Source organism: Crocodylus porosus, unplaced genomic scaffold, assembly GCF_001723895.1.
Source record: "Crocodylus porosus isolate Cpor-Errol unplaced genomic scaffold, CroPor_comp1, whole genome shotgun sequence".
Lineage (NCBI taxonomy): Eukaryota > Metazoa > Chordata > Crocodylia > Crocodylidae > Crocodylus > Crocodylus porosus.
Window position 1 is genome coordinate 118049899 of NW_017728886.1, and position 20867 is coordinate 118070765.

At 40.8% G+C, this 20867-nt stretch overlaps 1 protein-coding gene across 6 annotated transcripts in view; it reads left to right on the forward strand.

Moving 5' to 3' along the window:
* Nucleotides 1–20867, forward strand: part of COBL (cordon-bleu WH2 repeat protein) — a 186994-nt gene that overhangs the window by 67841 nt on the left and 98286 nt on the right. For all 6 annotated transcript variants that reach the window (XM_019540888.1, XM_019540897.1, XM_019540913.1 and 3 more), the window contains one exon: nt 5762–5956. In XM_019540888.1, the coding sequence (XP_019396433.1) occupies nt 5762–5956 (195 nt within the window). The remainder of the gene's footprint in view (nt 1–5761; nt 5957–20867) is intronic.

Sequence of the window (20867 nt, forward strand, 5' to 3'; positions counted from 1 at the left end):
CTCCCACCCTTGTGTGCAGAAGGTGTGTGTGGGGTACAGTTTGCTGGGGAGCACCACAGGCCAGATGAAAACACTTGGCAGGCCGGATGTGTCCTGTGGGCTATATTGTGCCCGCCCCTGATTTAGAATGTGAAGGTGGAAGATAACTATGAAATGATAGAATTCAAGGTCATAAGGGGAAAAAGGAAGGAAAGCAGCAATATAAGAACACAGGACTTCAGAAAAACAGACTTAACAAACTCAGGGAACTGGTGGGCAGCATCCCCTGGTGACAAGTCTGAGTGGAAAAAAAGTCCAGGACAGCTAACTGTACTTTAACAGGACCCCTTTATGGGTACGGGACCAAGCTATCCTGATGTGACAGAAGAGCAGCCTGGTTAGACAGCAATGTCTTCAATGAGTTGAGACTAAAAAAGGAATGCTATAAAGAGTAGAAACTTGGTCATAGTACTAGAGATGAGTATAAGAGTATTGCATGAGCATACAGGGAGAAAATTAGGAAGGATAAGGCATGTTTCAAGATGTGGCTGTCAAGGGACATAAAGGGCAATAAAAAGAGATTCTACAACTATGATAAAAGTAAGAAGAAGACAGAAGAAACCACAAGTCCTTTACAGAATACAGAAGGCAATCTATTTACGGATAGTGCAGAGAAAGCTTGCTTTACTTCAGCCTTCACAAATACGGGCAGTTGCCAGATTGCTAGTGTGGTTATCACAAAGCTAAGGAAACCGAAAGTCTAGAGGTGTAGAAGAACACGTTAAGAACAAGTTAAGAATTACCTAGATGCTTTCAAGTTGGCAAGGCTGGATGGGATGCACCTTGGGTACTGAAGGAATGGGCTGAGCCAATTTCAGAGCCATTAGCTATCCTCTTGGAGAACTCATGGAGGTAGGTGTGGTCCCAGATCACTAGAAAAGTCTAAATATAGTGCCCATCTTTAAGATAGGGAAGAAGGAGGTTCTGAGCATTTACAGACCAGTCAGTCTTATCTTGATACCTGGAAAAAGTATGGAGCAGGTTCTTAAGGAATCTATTCTGAAGTGCATAGAGGAGAACAAGATGATCAGGAGCAGCCAGCATACATATGAATCAAAGGGAAAGTTCATCCCAATTTCCTTCTATGAAAAGGTAAGATTTTCTGTGGATAGAGAGGGAGCTTTAGACACTGTCTTCCATAACATTCTCATTAACAAGCTAAGAAAATTCAGACTAACTGAAAGACTGTAACATGAATATATAACTGGTAGGATCATTGTGTTCAGCAAGTAGTTATCAATGGCTCAGTGTCTAGCTGGGATAGGGTATTAATTGTGGTTCCCCAAATATCTGTCTTGGGTCCAAGTGATGGGATCAAATGTATGCTTAGCAAATTTCCAGACAACACCAAGTTGGGTGGAGTTCCAAACACACTGGAGGGTAGGGCCAGGATTCAGAATGACTTGGATAGACTGGAAAAATAGTCCACAATCAACCAGATGAAATTCAACAAGGAAAAATTGACTTTCTGCACACAATTATTCCATCCCACATGCAGAGCCCTGAACAGGAAACCGTCACCATACTCTGGGGTTACGTTCTCATATCCCCCGCGAATGGCGAAATCCACGAATAAGGCACTGTGTTCATGAACACCATCTGCATTTGTGAACACAGTGCCCATGATGGCTGGGGAGGGGGACATGGCTGTACTGGCGATGGCAGGAGCCTGGTGATGGCAAGCGCAAAGCTCCCAAGGAGCTCCTTCAAGTGTATTTAAGATGCAGGTTTGGCATTTGCGAATATTTGAAGCCACAAATGCTGAACCTGCAAAGGGCTTCCTGTTCTTGGGATGGAAGAATTACGTGCACAAATACAGACTGGGGAATGATTAGCTAGCCTGTAGTAGATCAGAATAGGACCTGGGGGTTTCAGAAGATTATATGCTGAATATGAGCTAACAGTATGCTCTTGTTGCAAAAAAACCAAGACGAGCATACTGAGATTTATAAACAGGAACATCACTTCCAAGTCAAGAGAAGTGATTCTTCCACTCTATTTGGTACTGGAGGGGCCTCACCTGGAGTACTAGTTTTGGGCCCGACACTTCAAGAAAGAGGTGGACAGTTTAAAGAAGTCCAGCACAGAGCAGTACAAATGATTAGGGGCCTGGAAGGCAAGACTTGTGAAGAAAGGATGAAAATACATACTGTGAAGAAGACAAGGCTGAACAAGGATTTGATAAGTCTTCAAGTAACCTGAAGGCAGCTACAGAGAGGACGGAAATCATCATTTCTCTTTTTTCTGTAGTGGACGAGACTAGGAGCAGTGACCTCAAGCCACTAGGAGGAGTGGCCTCAAGCTCAAGGAATTTTCTGACTATGAGGGTGGTCAAGTATTGGAACCACCTACCTAGAAAAACTGTGGAATTTCCGTTTCTGGAAATTTTGAAGAGCAGGTTAGACGCACTCTTGGCTGGAGTGGTTGAGTCAGGGATGCTTCTGCCTTGAACAGAGCAGGGGTCTGGATTAGATAATCTCTTGGTCTAGGAATAGACATTCAAAAAGCCTGAGCTGGAATTGATTCAATCTTTGCAGTTTAGTTTAACCTGCCTAGGTTGAACCAGTTTGCAATCATATAGACATTCCCTCTGGACTGAGAAAATGCTGGCACATGCCTGCAGTGGCTCAGGCTAGAACCAGGGGGTGCTAAAGCAGTTCTTCCTTGTCTTCTACAGTGCTGAGCTGGGCGGGGGCAGGGTGTGGATAGGCCCCAGCAGGATGCTTTAATTAGGGAGGTGTTTAAACCTCAACCCTGCCTGCACCATCCCAGGCATTTCTCTGCTTGCTGGTCAAGGGGCAGGAGTATTGCCAGACCCCCTAGCACTCCGAGGCAAAGGTAGGGTGTGCAATGCATGCATCTGTTGATGATACTGAGCCTTTCAGTCTCCTGCTCCCTGCTGCTTCATACTGTCTGCAAACCTGACAGGCGCGGGAGCCAACAGGAGGCTGATAACACAGCATTTATCAGCCCATCAACAAAAAAGCTTCTCTCATTAGTTCAAGCTCTTCTTAAACAGCTTTTTCCAAGGAAGGAATGGAGGGACCTTACCAGCTGACCTGCAGATTATGTCCAAAAAGCTCTAACCAGACACTGTTCTGTCTGCCTGTCCCACTGAAGTTAGATGCGCACGTGCACACGCGCAGACACACACTCCCTTCCCCCCCTCAGCATTTGCTAGTATACTACAAGCTTAGGGTCCATGGGGCTGGGGTCGCTGCTGTGGGAGGGGAGGATCCCTGCTTGAGTTGCAAGTGGGGGGCTAGGCAGGGGAAAGCAAGGTAGACCCTGCTGTGCCTGCACTCTCTGCCGGAGCTCTGGCTAGGGAGCAGAGGGGTGGGGCGAGCCCTGTTCTCTGGAGCAGAGACCACAGCCCAGAGCTGCAAAGCACCTGGGATTCCTGCAGGGCTCTGGTTTAACTTACACCAGAAAGAGGTCTGGAATAGACATTCCATAAACCAGTTTGACCCAAATCGGTTAAGTCTGATACTATAGTCAACCAAGTTTATCTTAAACCAGTTTCAGCCATTTTGAAACTGGTTTATGTGCACTGAACTTACGTTCTGTTATAGGTTTGAACCAGTTTCTGATCACTTAAACTAGTTTATGTGTACTGCCTGTCCCTAGCCTTGAGGTCTCTTCTAGTTTTACTATCCTATGACTTTGGCAGCAGCATTTTGCCCCAAGTTATTAATGAACTTCAGTTCTGACCTAGGGGACTCTCATGGTAGCTTATTTTCTCTTTGGTTGCTTAGCCTTGTTGCTTAGCTGGGTAACATGGATGTTTATAATGCGCAATAGACTTTGTTATGTGGGTATATGGCTAAGGGGAAATGTATTCAGTTCTTTTCTCTATTGACTTTTGTCAAGCCTTCAATCTCACAGCAGCAGGACTAACCTCTGTAATGTGTATCATTTTTTCTCACAGCTGAGGGTGCAGTGAAAGAGAAGCAATATGCGTGTGTGCAGTAGGCAGAGGCAACCAGAGCAGGGCACAGGGGCCAAGACAAATCGGCCCAGAAGAGGCCCCAACCCTGCTCCAATCCCAGGCCCAAAGAAGCTGTTGCCACCATCAGCGGTGGCAGCGATGGTGGTGGTGGGAGGGGTGTAGTGAGTAGCTGGACATGGAGCTGCCAGTCTGCCTGGCTCCTCACTCCTGCTGTTCCATCCAGCTCCATCAGGCCCCCCAAAGCACAGGGCCCAGGGCAGTTGCCCTGATTCGTTCCCCCCACCCCCGGGACAGCCCTGACTGTAGGGGTTTTACTCATTTACTTTTGAAAAGGATAAACGCATGTACAGCTTTGAGAGTTCGGGCTAAAAAAGACAAGGTTGAAGAATTGCCCTCTTTCAATTGGAACAGAAATGGAAAGGCTTACACAACTTAGTCCCTATCATTGTTTATTCAGTTGTCTCAGACCGGGCCCCAGGAAGGTTGTATTTCCTGGACACACCCAGGTGGTAAAAAGTTCAGTTGTACCTGAGGAGCACAGTTAACCATCAGTGGTCTTCATTCTGGTTTTTTAGGTGGTCTTTTAGATAGCTGTGTCCTGGCTTTAATGAATTGCCATCAATAACTCACATCATGTTTAAAAAAATGTTTTGTGAAATCCTCTTCAATTCATGTCTTCTCCCTCTCCTCCAAAATGCAACGTCAAGATTTCATTAAGCTAAAAAAAATGGTTGACAAATTATGTAGAGGAAAAATCATTTCTAAGCAACACCAAGGAATACTTGATAAAATGAAATTATAATCATCGGAGAAATGCATAAGTAATTTAAAGAGATGTTATTTCCTGACCTCTCCTTTTTGTGTATTTGAATATATATTAAAACACAAGGATTTATACCCACCCACTCACAAGCTCTATACCACACACATGCACACAAAGATTTAATTAATTCCCTCATATAACACATTGTAATTAAAGCATTTCCTCTGACTTTACGGAGCTTTGAATCAGGCCCTAAGAGTTGTACAATTAGGCATATTCATCATATACACATAGAAACAGGCCCACTTCGGTTCTGATTTACTTCTGTGTAAATCCAGAGTGATTCCACTAAACTGAAGTCATGGGAGCTATTCCTGGACAGGTTCAGTCAGTTCTTGTCCATTCCTCTGTAAATGAGGAGTGACTATTAAATGAAAATTGCATAGGTGAGGAGAAAATCGGGCCTTTTGGATTTTCATTGAAGGTAATTGACAGTGAAATGTGTACTGAGATATAACCTGCAGCATATAATTTATCAGAATTATATATGTAATTCTGATGTAAGAATAAATTGTGCCCTCAGGAATTACAAATATGGCTTATTATTCATTATACTATATTATATTTGGCTGATTGTGATGATACATTTGAACAGGGTACACTTTTTAAATAGAAAGAAATGGCTTTCTAAAGAAGTAGGAGTTGCCTACTTTGATCAAGTTCCCATCAACATTACTGAATATTTCTACCTGTTTATATTGTCATGTAGGTTTTATCTCTTGCAACTCGCACATCATGCTAAAGAGGTTAATAACTCTTAGTTGATTTTTTGTTTGTTTGTTTTAATGTCCAAATAGTGTACAGTTTCCAGTGCAGTGAGCTTGGCGGAGGAACATGCAGTGTTATTTAGAGCATAGTCTTAATTAAAGGCTAATCAGATACATTTTTTTTCTTTTTTCTTTTTCATAGTCTATGAAAAGTGATCAAGTTGTCTGTCCATCTGCTTGCAGGGTTTTTCAACTGCACCAAATTCCCCTTCGGCAATGTCACGTTCCATTACACTGGGTCCATCACAATCTCTTGGCAACATATCAGGAATGACGGCAAACCCAGAAATCAAGAAACGCAGAGCTCCTCCTCCTCCCACAGCGACACCGCAGTTGCAGGACAAAGAGAGGAATGGCCAAGAAAAGATGGCAGCCCAGGTGAGAGCCATAAGGAAGAGCAGTGTTGCTGCATAGACTGACTAGAATGGACCCATAATCTGTCTAAAAACAAATTCCCAATGATTGGGTGATTTGGTCAGCCATTATGTCCAGCAGCCAGTTAAATGCCTTACATCAGTAGTTCTGTTATTCAGGAGTTCTCTCTTCTAGAGATTTGCGTATCGTCTCTGGTTGCTGGAATTGCTAGAGGCCTAAAGCCACTCCTAATTGCAGGAATCTTTTAAAATAGCTGTATTTCACATGGAAACCATAACACAGTTATTCAGAATAGATGACAATGAAAAGAAGTTCAAAGAACTTAAGTTACAGAAAAACAAGAAATATGCTTCAGAAATGCATTGAGCAAACCTGGGTAGTGTTGTTTGTTTGTTTCTTGTTGCTTATATAGTGTTACTGGTATGGATGGCATTGTATAGGTCTGAAAAAAGACATTGTACAGGTGTCAGGCTTTCATCCCAAAGGCTTCCTGTCTGAAAGTTAGATTAGTGTTTATCCTATATGCATATGCACAGGCCTGGAAGAGAGCTTGAGACTTTAATACCTACAATTTTATGAAGCAGTGGAAAACTGAGGAAAGAGATTGATTGTTTTGGTATTATATGGTAAGGTAGCAACAGGAGCATTGTTTATACAGAAACCCAAACAGTTCTAACTTATCTCCATGCAGATTATTCAGTTTGCTGTGAAAATGGAGTGAATCTCAGGGCGTACGTTTTTTTTCTTTAGTTTATGGGAATGAATTGGCATTTTTTTATTATTATTATTTCTTTTTTCAGGGAAGAACGTCAATTCTTTATTAATGGACTTCCTTCCATAAAAAAGATAAGATGTTTGTTTAGAAAACTTTATTTATGTGCAACTGTTACTAACAGGAAGATCCTGAAAAAGGAGAACACATTTATTTCCAGTGAGGCTAGCACATTATATAAAATAAGAGGTTTTTTTCTGAGCCTTATGAGGATTTTTGTCTTTGAAACTGAATCTGCTTCCCTAAAAGCCATTTTAGAAAAGCAGGGCCTGTAAGTGTCACAGGCCCTGACCTCCCATTTTACTTACTCCAAAGCTTTAGGATATTCTGTGTGCAAAACAGTGTAGCTAAACCTTATGGTGATATTTATCAACTACCTGCTCAGTGACTGCATACTCGGTAAATGCCCTGTGCATCAAGATTGGAACATATTTTATTAATGCTTTCAAGTTTCTTTAGTTGTATTTCCAGATGGTCAGATAACTTATCCTGTACACAGCTAACTGTATCTCAGCTCCCATCTCTATGAGTTTTATCATGCTAATTAACTTCTCAAAAAGAAAGAGCCCTTTGATAACCTTCCAGATACTTGCCCCCAAAACTGGTATATGAGTAGTTTTCCCTTGATCACATTTAAAAAAAAAACTCCCCTAGAAAATATTCATTTGCATTCAAAGCACTGTGAAGGAACATTCCAGACCATGCCAAGTCTACACCAAATAATTTAAAAGGGGAAAAGAGAGGGGAAGTCCAAGAAGGGAAACCAGGTGTTTCTTCCCCCACAGATCATTCTGTCTAAGCATCTGCCATTTACTGCAAATTATTATGATGCAGAACTCCCAAAGCTATGTACCGTAATCCTGGAGCCAACACTAACATCTTCAGAGCAGAGTCCAGAAGGAGGTATTACGTATCTCCCTGCCTAGTTCTGACACACAGTAAATGTGCCATTCGGATAAGTTTGCCAGCACCTTAGGGAGACGATCTGCCATAACTCAACAAATGACAAAGCTGTGTTTTTTGCCTACTCATGAGAGCTCTTAGTGACTCCTGAATAATGGTGAGAATTTTGGAAGTTTTCAACCAGCTTACCCATTTATGAATACTTCCATTTTATTGGCTAAATAGCCATATGGTCTTCTCAGCACTGAGCTGAACACAAAAGAGAGAATGTCCTTGTCCCAGAGCAGAAAGAAGTAGAAAGCCAAACTCCAAAACAAAGAATAACTTTTTATTAGTTAGTCTCATTGTTTTTAATAGTTGTAGAGCTTAAACTTGCCACCTGTGAGTAGTGACAGTTTATGGGAGATACTGTATAAGCAGACCTGCCCCAAAGTATATACATAGATGAACAGGGGCGGGGGAAAAGTGTATTCTCCCATTTTACAGGTGGGAAACTGAGGCACAGAGAGGTGAAGGGCCAGATCCCATTTCACTATAAACAGTTAAATGGCAAGGACATGCCTACGTAACACTTTTGGATCTTCTTTTGCCCCTTCAGTGGTGAAATAAGGTCAATCTATGTTAGTATCTGCTGGAAGTTACAGAGGGAAAGTCTCCCACTTTCTAGTGTGGTAGTTAGGGCCTTGCCCCCAGAGCAGGAAACAGGGGTTTAAGGCCTCCTGCACTGAGAGGGGGTTTGAACCTGCCTCTGCCTCCCAGCAAAGTGTTTGAACCACCAGGCACTGCCAAGAATACTTCTCTAGCTCTCCTCTTAATGCTGTTTGGGATTTACCTGGTGCTATATACATATACATGCATTTATCTGGTGATTCTGTTCTTCCCTTCCTCCCTCCTGACACCCACCCAATTGGAACATGGCCCATGCTGAATCCCACATTGTGCATAAGAGACAAACACTAGAACTACATGGCTGGCACTTAGTCATGGGAAGAGGAAATAGGATCTGGCCCAAAGCGTGTTGCTTCAGGTCACACAGGAAGTGCCTCAGAATTGGAAAATGAACCCAGATTTCCTGAATCCTTCTTCAGCATTTTTAACTACAATACTTTTGCTGGGGGGTTACAGTCTGTCTTGGGTCATTTCTTGTTAGCAGTGAAGAAGTGAATCTTCTTCTGGGATTTGAATACAGGGGCCTGCAAGCAAAGCACAGGAAGCATTCAAGGCATGGGAAAGGAAATGGGAAAGAGAGAAGACAAGAAACAAGGCCTTGAGGGTTTTCTATAAGGACCCTTTGTACAAAATGCATGAGATTTATTCAAAATAAAATCATCAGACTTTTAGGAAACTTTTTTTCATTTTTAGGAGCAAAAAAGAGCCCTTTACCTACCTAATGATCTGAACATCAATGCTGAAAGGAGGTTGTTAACAAGAGCTACATACTGCATTTGTTGCTTTGGATGTTAAGCTCTTTTTCATAGCAAAATATTTAGTTTGTTATTAGCCACTTACAGCTTTCTTAAGCATAGGATAAAAAGGGAGAAAGATAAGGCAGCACATCCAAAATTGACATTTCCATGTAGCACCTTTCATAGCACCTTTAATCTTAGGTTAGGACATTAGTTGGTTTAAATGGGTACAATAAAATTATTTCAGTGGAGCTGTATTGTAGACATCAGCTGAGAATTTTGTCATCAAGGTTCCATTTTTTTTTTAAACCCTCATATTTAATTACCTTTTTTTCCAAAAAAAAACATGTATTTTTCGTTCTCTAAACCATTTTTCCATGCTTACCTGCATTCACAGAAACCTTTAAGATTACTACTGTCCAGATGAAGTATTGTAGATGAATTGATAGGGGTTTCCCTTACTTCTGCTTTTCCCTGGTTGGCTCTCATTAGGCCTCAGACCTGTACCACTGAAGTCAAGCATTGCCTTTGAATTGTGTGGGAACAGGATTAGACATTTCATAGCAGACCTTTCATGCACTCACCACTTAGGTGTGTTTTTAACTACACAACACATACAGTTTATTTGACCCAAGGGGGCTGCATATATGAGTAAAGTTGGACATGTATATTTGCAGGATGAAGGTCAAATATATTCAGATACTTCTTCAGGGTATTGGAGGAAAGTTTTAATTCTCCTTAATTGTTTTACTTTGTTTTTATGCCTAAAGAAAAGGTTAGTCCTGAGACTGTCACTGCTATGTAAATCAAATCTTTATACAGACCTCCTTCTGAGCAAGCAAGTTGGTTAATCTTAAAAAATTGCCAAGTTTGTTCTAGATTTACAGGTAAGTTTACCTCGGTATTTGCTGTATTTCTTTTAATAGGGCACAGGGCATACAGAGAAACACAGGTATTTAGTTATCTCAAACAATTAGCAAGTTCCTAATCCTGACCTCTGGTGGGTTCTTTTTTTAAAGCATCTGTAGGCTGCTGTTGAAAGCAAATCACTTTTTAAAATATGTGATGTATCCAACCCATTTAGCATGAGGAGGTGGTTTAGTGTGATACTGTGTTGTTCTGCTGCAGTTAGAATAGCAAGGTGAAACGCCTGTTGTTTGGAAGCTTGCTCATGCTTTACCCATAGAAGGGCAATTTTCATTATACAAGAGGAGTTACCTGTTACAAATAGATACAAATAAAGCAATCACCCTCATAGTCCAGATCTTTTTGAGAATTGCTGCTCTATGGAGTATTTCACAAGGGGATTTCCTCCTGCAAGAATAGCAACTTGTGGGCCATTACTGATCAACACAAGTGGCGGCAAACTTGAGGATACTATAATGTGTGTTGGAGGTAACCTGTTACAGGATACAGGACATAAAAAAGAGCCTGTTTCCTCTCTTATCTTTGGATGTTGTTCTAAGTGAAAACTGGCTAGTTCCAAGAGATCAGCCTCTCTTTGTTATTTGTATGGGGCCTCTGTAGAGCAGTCTTAGGACAATGGTGCTCAACCTTTTGGTTTTGCGAGCTGGATGATTGGCACGGGGCTGATCTATAAGCTAGATCCATAGGGTTGGCATGCAGACTGGGCCCTGTGCACCCATATCCCACCTCACGCCACCCAGATTGGGCTCTGCATGCCTGGATCCTGCCTTGCACTGCCCAAATCAGGCCCTGCAAGCCCAGATTCCACTGCACACTGCCTTGATCAGATCCCATGTGTCCAGGTTCTGCCTCATGCCACGTGGCTCAAGCTCTGTGTACCCAGATCCCACTTCACATGGCCTTGATCAGGTCCTGCGTGCCCAGATCAGGCACTGTGCTGCCTGGTTAAGTCCCTGCACTGTCATGACCCTGTATGTATTATTGAATGCGCAGAGCCACACTATCCAGCCTGCAAGGGTCTTAATAGTTCAGAAATTTGGCAGCAGGGATACAGCTATTAATGCTACTAGTCTTCCTCCACAGTCAAATTTTCAGACCTGAGGGGAGCCCTGTGGGCCAAATAACATGGCTCCATGGACCAGATCTGCCTCACAGGCCAGGGGGTGAGTACCCCTGTCTTAGGACATGTATTACATGAGCACTGGTATAATAGCTTCAGTAATGCAGTGTTTACAGCAATGCCCCTGTGTGCGGCATTTACTGAGAATGGGACCTGGCTTATATCTGTCTTACAGAAACTGACTGCCACTCTCACCTTGAGTTCTCATAGTCTAGCACAAGCCCGAGCCAGCTGACCACAGGGCTATAGACAAGTCTTCTCTCTTGGTTTGGAGCAATACAGCCACCATTCGTCACAAAAGTATGATTTAGATGGTGACGGTCCTGCCTGAAGCAGATAATGGTGTAAGGTCTCTTCCAGCCATATTTTCCTATGATCCTGTGATCATTGTGGACCTTCAGAATGACTTCTCTGTGAACAGGCCTGAACCCCAAAGCAGTCTTCAAGCCAACTTGTAGTGCAGGACAGACACAGTATCACTCATGAGGTATTCAGCCATATCTACCAAAGCTCCTGGGCTCTATTCTACACTGGTTATAGCAGCCACCCCAGCCTTGTCTCAGCCACTGTGGAGGCTTCACTTTTGTTTTCAAGATCTCCAGCAAAAGCATTTCTTGCTGAGCAACATCTGAGAAACTATTTCAAGAAGGCGATCGCATAGTCACAGAATATGACCTTTTTCCTCACAGTACTCCTGAACTTCCTGAATCCGTTGCTACATCTGTATGAGGACAGAAAAGACAAGAGGCAAAACAGCAACTGAAAGAGAGGGGCTGTTTTGGGCCTTGGCATGGGTGCTACTTACTCAACACCAATGCTCTAACCTTTGCCCAATTAACTTTTGCATTGTTCACTAGAGTAAAAAAAATAGAGTAAGATGCCAAGTACTGTATCCAACATATCGTGTTCATAAAAGCTTCATTTATGCTGTTACCACAGTCCCTTTCACCATGGAATAATCCCCAGCATTTCTTTAGGGTAAAGCAGATAGGTTTTTTTTTTTTGCTTGTTTGTTTTTTTTACACTTACACAAATGTTCACAGTGGTATTCGTTCAGTGTTTGTTCTGCTGAGCAACAAGACAGTTTCCGATGGGTTTTCCCCCTAAATTGTCTTCCTTGTGTTCTGTATTTCGGCATAATTTTCCTTTGGGTCAAGGTCATGAGCAGTTCAGCGTTCAGAATGTACTGCATTTATTCCATGTTACCAAGGAGCTCTTCACTCAACAAAACAGACGGGTGGGCTCAGATTAATTATCTTCCTTTTGTGGGTTACACCTAAGTCAGAAACACCATCACAAGTCATTGAGAGGTAGGCTATGTTTTTATCTTTCTTCAGAGAGGAAGGGAGGTTTCTTTTGATTCAGAGGTCTTGTGGGTCATGTCTTCCCAACCTTTCTCTTACGACGCACTTCCTTTCTTCCTTAGTTTTTTGTGAATGTTTTTTTCTGTGGAGCATCCAGAAGTCCCCTTGGAGAATAACAGATATTTTTTCATGCTTTGAGGCAGGATGCAGTGAATCAGTTTCAGCTGTAAGGAAAAGCTATTTTTCAGAATGTTTCTTGCTTTCTACAAAGTACTGTCTCTTCTAGATGACTTTCCAGTTCTTACAAGTTCCCTTAAGGACAGGAAAACAAGGTTTATTCCCAAAGAGGAAAGAGCACTTGCCTTCTTTTTTTTAAAGGTGGCTTGCAAAAAAAATGTAAAAATTAGTCTTGTGTCCTTCCTTTGCTTCTCTCTGAAATGTAAAGAAGGCCTGAAAGGTAAATGTTATTTATAAAAGTTCCTTATGCCTGTATTTGTTATCTGAGATACTGCAGGATTATCAGCTGTCATCTTTTACTTTCCTCCTTATACTGGAAGACTTGTTAGAATTCTGAGGAAAATATGCATTGTTATCTCACAATAGCATTTTATCTAAAAAAAAGAAAAAAAGAAAAAAAAATACTATTTAAAGGGGCAGAGAAGTCTTTTAACCAACAAAATATTTCTCCAAAATTCTAATTACTGAAGTCATTGTTAACATAAAAAATCTACATTAAAAACATGCTACTGGATCCTTGATAACAAGTAGCTGAAGATGGCTAAGCTCCCATAACAAGAGATAGTGCTGCCTTATATTTAATTCAAAGCCAAATCTTTAAGATGAGTGCTACCACTCATCTGTATATTCCACCCCTACTAACTGTAACACCTTGAACAACTTCGGTAGGCTCCCACAGTTGTCAGTCAGTGTGTCCATGCTTAAGACAGGTTTAGATAATACAGGTCTTTTTTCGGAAGTTGTGGGCCTCAAAGGCCCTGAGTTGAACACTGAAGATAACACTGTTTCAGACCCCGCAGAGGCAGAAATGGATAGAGGCTGCTGAGATGCCTTGTTACAGGGCTTCCTACTCTATGCTCAGTTAAACTTATTCCCCAGGGTCCCCTTTACAGAGGGTTAGATGCTCCTCGCATTCCACCCAGATGGCTTCTAGGTACAGTCTGGGTGAGGTCAAAAACTGGCTCTAGCTATGTTGCCTCAATAGACAAACCATTAGGGGTTGAGGTGGGTGGGGTCAGACTGCACAGAATTATGACATGGTTTCCCCTTGAATGATCAAGCTACTGTGCTTCTGATCAGAAAAAATGGCTGCCTGAAGTTAGTGACCTTTAGGTGGTGGAACAACTCAGTTTCACTTTACCTTTTCTTGCACATTAAGGTCATCCTTGTAATTTGATAACAGAAGTCAAACCTGTCTGACAGCATAGATAAGGAACTTTAGTTCCTTCAGTTGTGCTGTGCATTCTGCAAATCATGCCTTGGCTCCATCTCCTCGGGCTGAGAGGCCAGGGGTTTCAGGAGGAGAAAGATACTGGAGACATTGTTCAATGTCCTGTGCCCCAGGAGTGGGGAGTTGGGGCAGGGGAAAGAGGAGGTTATGCTGGCAGTAGCGGTAGAGAAATATAGAAAAGAATTACTAGGAGTGTTCGGGTAACTCTATGCAATTCTCATGGAGAAATCAAGAGACAGAAGTTATGGAGACATAGAAAATGCAGATGGGGCACCAGAGAGCAAGTTGATGGAGTTTGTTCCAGACTGGTATACCAGACGAATACATGTACCTTATCTAGGATATGTATAACAAAGCAGACTCCCCAAAGTCAAAACTAAACAAGGCTACTGTATAAGATTTGCTGGAAAGGATGGCCTGCATCAGGGGTCAACACTGAATCCAGTTCCACTTGCTGATGCCATTGATATAAAGAAAAATATACTAAGACAGTCACCTTGAATTATGTTTTTTGAGGCTGACATTTGATGTGTGCAGAAGATTGTGGTCTTCTTCAAGTCAGCTCTGGACAAAGGTAACATCCTCATAAGAAGGCTGACTTAAAGTGACAGCAGATGGAGATACCCTCTTTGGTGGGTCCACCTGTGGTTATCACAGAAAAGAAGGGTGGAATGGTGAAAGAATTCAAATATCTTAGATCAGTGGCTGCTAATGATGGTGCCACCAAAGTCACTTCTTACAAACGATGGAAGCTGACACCAGTTCTCTTTAATAAGAAAGTGCAAGTAGAATTGAAGGGCAGTATGTACTTAACTTGTAAATTGCCCTGTCCTGGTGAATGGAACCAAGGCTTGGTTAACCACAAGGAGAAGAGTGAACATGCTCTCCATCAAGGAAATGATAGATAAATTGCTCTCCATCAAGGAAATGATAGATAAATTGAATCATAGATTCATAAATAATACAAAGGAAGCTAATAGAGACTGCTCCAACTGAACAGAAGTTGAGGGAGGTGAAGCTGTGTTAATATGGGCCTGACATGCTGAAATGAGCAGCTGAGGTCTGTATATGTTGGACAGTACCTGCAATTACAGAGGAAGAAAGATAACCAAGGAAAAATCAAAGACACTCTCCGTGGATACTCACAGTGGTGAATCTACATGATGGCCTGGCAAGCAACCACAAGTTATGGTAGAAAGCTATAAATGTTACCAATTCTGAAAAGGGTGTACAGTGAAAGAAGAATATGGCAGTTAGTGTTAAGAGAGGGTTTTGATGCCTAAGAAGAGTCTGTGATGCCACTTACCCGGTTTCTATAAGCTTACTTCACAAGTCTTTTGTAGAACTTACACTCCCCATCAGTTTTTGTGTCCAGTCTTATATTGAGGCTCCCATCATGGCATCCCACATGAAATATATACTTGATAGGCAGCCATTTCAAATGTTTGCCAATTTCAGAACTCTCTTATTCTTTTGAAGTTTTTTTGCAAAGACGAAAATGCTTTGTTTGTCTAATGCTTTTTCCTAATCAAAATTTCCAAGAACAAGAAGACCTTTTTCCTTTCATTTGACAATAAGCAAATATTTCACAGCTGAAGTGTTGTTATAATTATAACAAAGATTCATCTGTCTTGTTCTGTAATCTTTCTCAAAAGGAACGTTGTTATGATTCCATGAAACGTATTCTTCATGTAGGATAATTTTTTGGGTTTTTTTGGTCTTCTGGCAGTAATTACTTCAACACTAAGTTTTTTAGCTCACATGTTCAGCAAGGTCAGTAGCTAACCAAACATGTACAAATCTTAATCACTCTATTGGAATTTATCTTGCTATCCTGGTATTGTTGTTACATTCACATCTTGTAAAGTTCTGGTTCTTTTGAAGAACTTGTTCAACTCCATGGATAAATTCAGCATTTCCTTGCCAGTTAGGTGATGTTTTTATTTTTTACAGTGTACAGGGTTGGAGTTAAATGCCTTGTTACCAGCTCTCATGTGGTATGTGGTTGGATGAGGATGCAGTTTAGTACAAGTCTGAGTTGAAGATATTAACTATAAATATAGTTAAGTACTTATGTTAAAAAATGTCAGGTTTCCAGAGCGCTTGGTCTCTCATTTATAAGTCAGGATAATAGGGGATTGGGGTACAGTAAAAGGGTAATAGGATAGTAAAATGTGGCAGTGTTGGAAAATGCTAAGGTGGCCCTCTCTTGTGAGATCTGTTCCTACAGCAGTAACTTAAACAACAATGCTGCCCTGACTTCACTGGGTGCACTAGATCTTATTATAAGCAGGAGTAATGTGGCAGCCAAGGCTCTCATTACTGCAAGATCATGTGCCTTTGCACTCCTAGTCCTGCTTCATTGCTTTTTGTTTTTCTTTTGTGTGACTTTGAACCCCTATGCACAAAACTTCACTTGTACTGTGCAAAGCAAAGCTAGACATTTCTTGTGAAAGTGGCATTTTAAGAATAACCGTATGCCAAGGGTGAATTTTGCACCTTTTACTTAGAAGTCACTTGTTTGTGTCTTTGTGTGCAGATATAAAAACAACTAAACAATCCAAGATGTGAGGAACTCCTGGAGTGTTATTCAACTCAATGCGTGGGGTTTAAGTGAACAGATCAAATTATAGTTAACTGGAGCTACATACTTGGTGCCTAACACATTCTGCTGGCTATGTGCCTTGCGCTGATGAAATAGGAAGCAACATGAAAGGCGTGATCCTGTTCCAGTGGAACTCAATGTTAAATATTCTCATTAATGAAGAGGTGGAGGGGCAGGCCAGACCTAGCCAAGGGAACAGTTCTGATATCTTGTCTCTTTGTTCCCCTCTACCCTATCTTCATAGATTCTTTCAGACAGCCTCAGATCCTTGGTTAGTGAAGTAATGTGTCATTCTACCACCACCCTTACACAGGTCTCTCCTGAAAGCTACATTTCTCATGGACTTTGAAGAATGAAAATGATCAGAAATTATTTTTAAGAACAATTTAACTAGAATGATTCCTTCTCCTGTGTCCTGGTGTATATTTTATCTTTTCCCCGTCTGTTTTTTAGATTTCAGACTAACCAGGGAATGATGTGGGTATTTGTGTCTTGTACAGTGCAGGAATCATTGCTGGTGCTTAATAAATAACAAGGATGGTATTTCTACCTGCCAGAATACCATAAGACAAATGAATCCCTGTTGTAAGTCTGATTCCTGATTTACACTGAAGTTGAATTTAATTGAATTAATGCAGTTCTCCACAAATGTTGGATAATGACTTTTTCTTAAATACAAATACATAAGTAAACTGTAGATGAACAGGTAAGAATTTGTGGTTACTCCCAAAAAGAAAACTGTAATTTAGACTCAAATGTAAATATATGTCGGTTTTTCAAGGGTTTGCTATTGCAGATTTTGTGCTATAATAGCTAATTTAAAGCCTATTTTCCCTAGTAGCTATTAAGTGATGGGAAGAAATAAACTGAATTTCGCAGAGGCAATGTATATTATCAGCCCTAGGTAACAATTTAGGTTTAATCCACCTAACAGTTGTAATAGATTTCTACCTAACTGCCACTAACTCATTATACAAGTCATTATCAAAATTTACAACAACAATTAGTAGAAACAATGTTATATAAAGAAGGCCTGGGGTCCTTAAAATTTCCTCTGTTGAGGTAGATGGCCATGGACTTAAAACATGGAATAATAAACTAATTTAAAAGTGATTTGTTCACTCTTCTTAAATAACTTTAAATATACCATTCAGTTTTCTGAATATGAACCATCCAAAGAAATAAAGAAACTTGTCCTGTTCATATCTGAGAAGACAATGTTCAAATGGTAAATAAGCAACTAATTGATAGCACATGACATAACATTCACTACCATCATAAAATTCATCACATACAATCACATAAAATTCACTAAATTAAAGCTTAATTAGCTAGACAATGGTTCTGGTTCTGTTCATGACTCAACAAGCCATTTTAAAATAAAAGAGAGAAAAATGCAGTGATTACTGAAGCTCAGTCTATGGCCAAGTTAGGAAATGTACAAAAGGCTCAAAAAGACGTTTGTTTTCAGAAAGGATGACTTGTCCCAGTGTTTTTAGAGCAGAAAAAAACATTCTTAAGCTAATTAGTTCTGGGCCTTTACATACACATCCATTCATAAGCTATTATTTATAATTCCTGTAAGTAAAGTTTATCAAAGGCCACCAGTAGGATGATTTATATTATAGCTCTATAGTGACTATGCTTTCTTAACCTCTTCCAAGAGTGTCAGTCCAAGGCATGTTTCATTTTGATAGTACATATGACATAACTCTCTTCTCTGTGTATCTGAGGGATTTCCACAGTTCAAATCCAAATTCCCACCCATCCTTTCCAGAGCTGCTGCTCTTTAACTTTGTGTTTGTTTTCAGAGTAATATGTTGGTAGCAAATGCCCCACTTCTGAAAGAAAAATTGCAGAATGTGGTCTAATAATATTTTCCATTTTATTTAAGTAGCTTCTGTCCCTGGTAATTTTTTTATCTTTTTTCTCTCTCTTTTTTTTTGTCTAGGTTGTCCTATGGTTTTAAATAGGTTAAAGTTTCCTGGTGTGACGAGCCAATTAAAAAATTCCTGCTTCCTCAGTCCCAGAGTGATTAAGAGTCATTGATTTGTTTCTTTAGTTTGGCAAGAATGAATGAAATAAAGAACAAAAGTTCAAGGGAAGATTTAGGACTAGGTTATGGCTCAGGTTGCAAAGCTGAAGAGGAGCGCGAGGGGGAGTAGAGCTGCTTTTGCATCAGCCCTGTGGGAATCAGCCTTGCAGTCCTGACTTGGACAGACCTGCTATGCAGTGACCTAGGAATTGAATGCAGCACCCCTGCTCCTGTAAGCACCTATCTTTCAACACTCGCTTTAAGTAAAAGCCATTGTTTGAATTTATGGTGTTTCATGTTTTAATTTTATTTTTACACATGAAAGACCCATTCAATCCCTTCTGATTAAAAATATTAAGTGGAATGAGCCTTCCCTGTGGTTTTTAGAGCCTTTGACTGCACAGCTGTAGTTACTTTTGACATGAAGAGTTTAATGCCATCTGCCAGATAGGCCGTGGAAAATACTAGCACAGACACTGGGGGAAAGCATGAACGATGTTGGCTGAATTCAGGGGCAGCTTAAATTGCTTGGCACATGTCATTTAAAGCCAGACTGTAGAAAGGCCCAAGTGCCCTTCCTTTATCTTCTGTTAAGTTAAGGCCCTGCAGTATTTCATCGGATCCCTCAGCAGACAGCTTTTCTATTTTCTTCTGCAGACTAGGTCAGGCAGTACTCTAGCCTTGTCAATCATGTAGTTTCAGCCTGCCTACTAACCATTTGTTCTTGGAACTTGCACTTGCCCAGTCCTAGACGGTAGTGTAAGTTCTGAACTCACACTGCAACAGATGTGAGGTGGGTTTTTGTGTATCACAGAACTGTAGGCAGGTTTAACTTGCAGGCTATGAATGCCACTACTGCAGAATTGACACCATTTCAACCAGAAATTAATAACCATGCACAAATGCTAGAGTTGTTCATAGTTAGGTTTTAAGGAAAGGCCTCTGATTTGTAGAATTGCCCCTCGTGTTTCTTTACTAGAAAATATACAGCTCGAGAGTTTTGAATTCAAATAATTTGTGAGGAAATTCTTGGAAAAGCATTTCCCCAGCATCAACAACATTCCTAGTCTTTTGCAATAATCCAGTTGCTCCTGGCTGTGAGATCACAGAGGAACTGCCAACTCTTTCTGAACAGACTATGCTACCTGCCTTGGGAATAATACCATAACTTACCATCTGGTGAGATCACGATAGAATCACTTGACCTCCACATGTGGTCTGTGTCAAGTACTTCACTGAAAGCTGGCAAGACAGGCAGCACCCGAACATACTGTTCTGTGCAGCCCAGCAATTTGGCAAGGCTGCAGCATTTAGTAAATAAACTTCATCTGGCTCACCAGTCACACAGGCAAATAGGATATGCTGATGTCATCCTAAGTTTAAACTCTCATTAGAGAGAAAATAAGCATCAAGTAATTACTAGGCTCTGCTGGGCAAAGAATTTGGGGAAGTTAGACTAGAAAATATAATTTTAATTAACAGAAGACTATCGAGAGAACTGGCATCTGATAAATAATGACAAATGATCATAATTCCTAGCTTTGTTTTAGAACACAGAGTTGTCTCACTTATTAACCACTCTGTTTCTCTCTCTCCCATTGTTACTTTTCACTTCACTAAAGTAAAGGTTTTGATTTAAAAAGGAAAGAAGTATTCAGTAAGAATGCTCTAGATGGAGAATGTGCTGGATAAACAGATTTAATTTAAATACGGTCTTTATGTGCTAATTATTGTTTAAACCAGTAAGAAAGCAGGGACAATACCTATAAATAAACAGTGCAAATGCCAGTTAGAAATCTGAACTGTTTTTCATTTAAAGTAATCCACATTTTATTCTGCAAAAAAAAAAAATCCACCCTTTTGCCTCTTTCACCTTTTTAAAGTATTATCTGAAGTGAAATGACTTATGCTTCATCCTGGTTCCCATTTAGGCTTCTGTGTCACTTGGGTATCCTGCAGATTGATAAATAGACGCTGTAGTATTATGCTTGTAGTGGTAGTTAAAAGCATGTCTAGCACCAGAATAGCAATGGTGGGTTTTGTTAACAAACCTGTGTGGGGGAGCCTAGTCGTCAATTTAGAAAATCATGTTCTGATATTCTTATGGTGCACTACAGACCACAAGACACTTACAGGACTGTAGCCTGTGATAATAAATAACAAGAAATTTTTGGAATCACTCCATTCTGCTGTTTCTACCATCCAGAGTACTGCTGGCTCCCCTTCATTTGTGCCAGTGGAAGGGAGTTAGAAGTGCTAGAGATAAACAGGGAAAAACAGAAGGGGGTTGCCCAGAAACTTTGCTGAAAATTCACTCTAATCTCAAACCAGCTTCTGGCTAGACATTAAGTAGTCTACAGGTTGGGAAGAAATG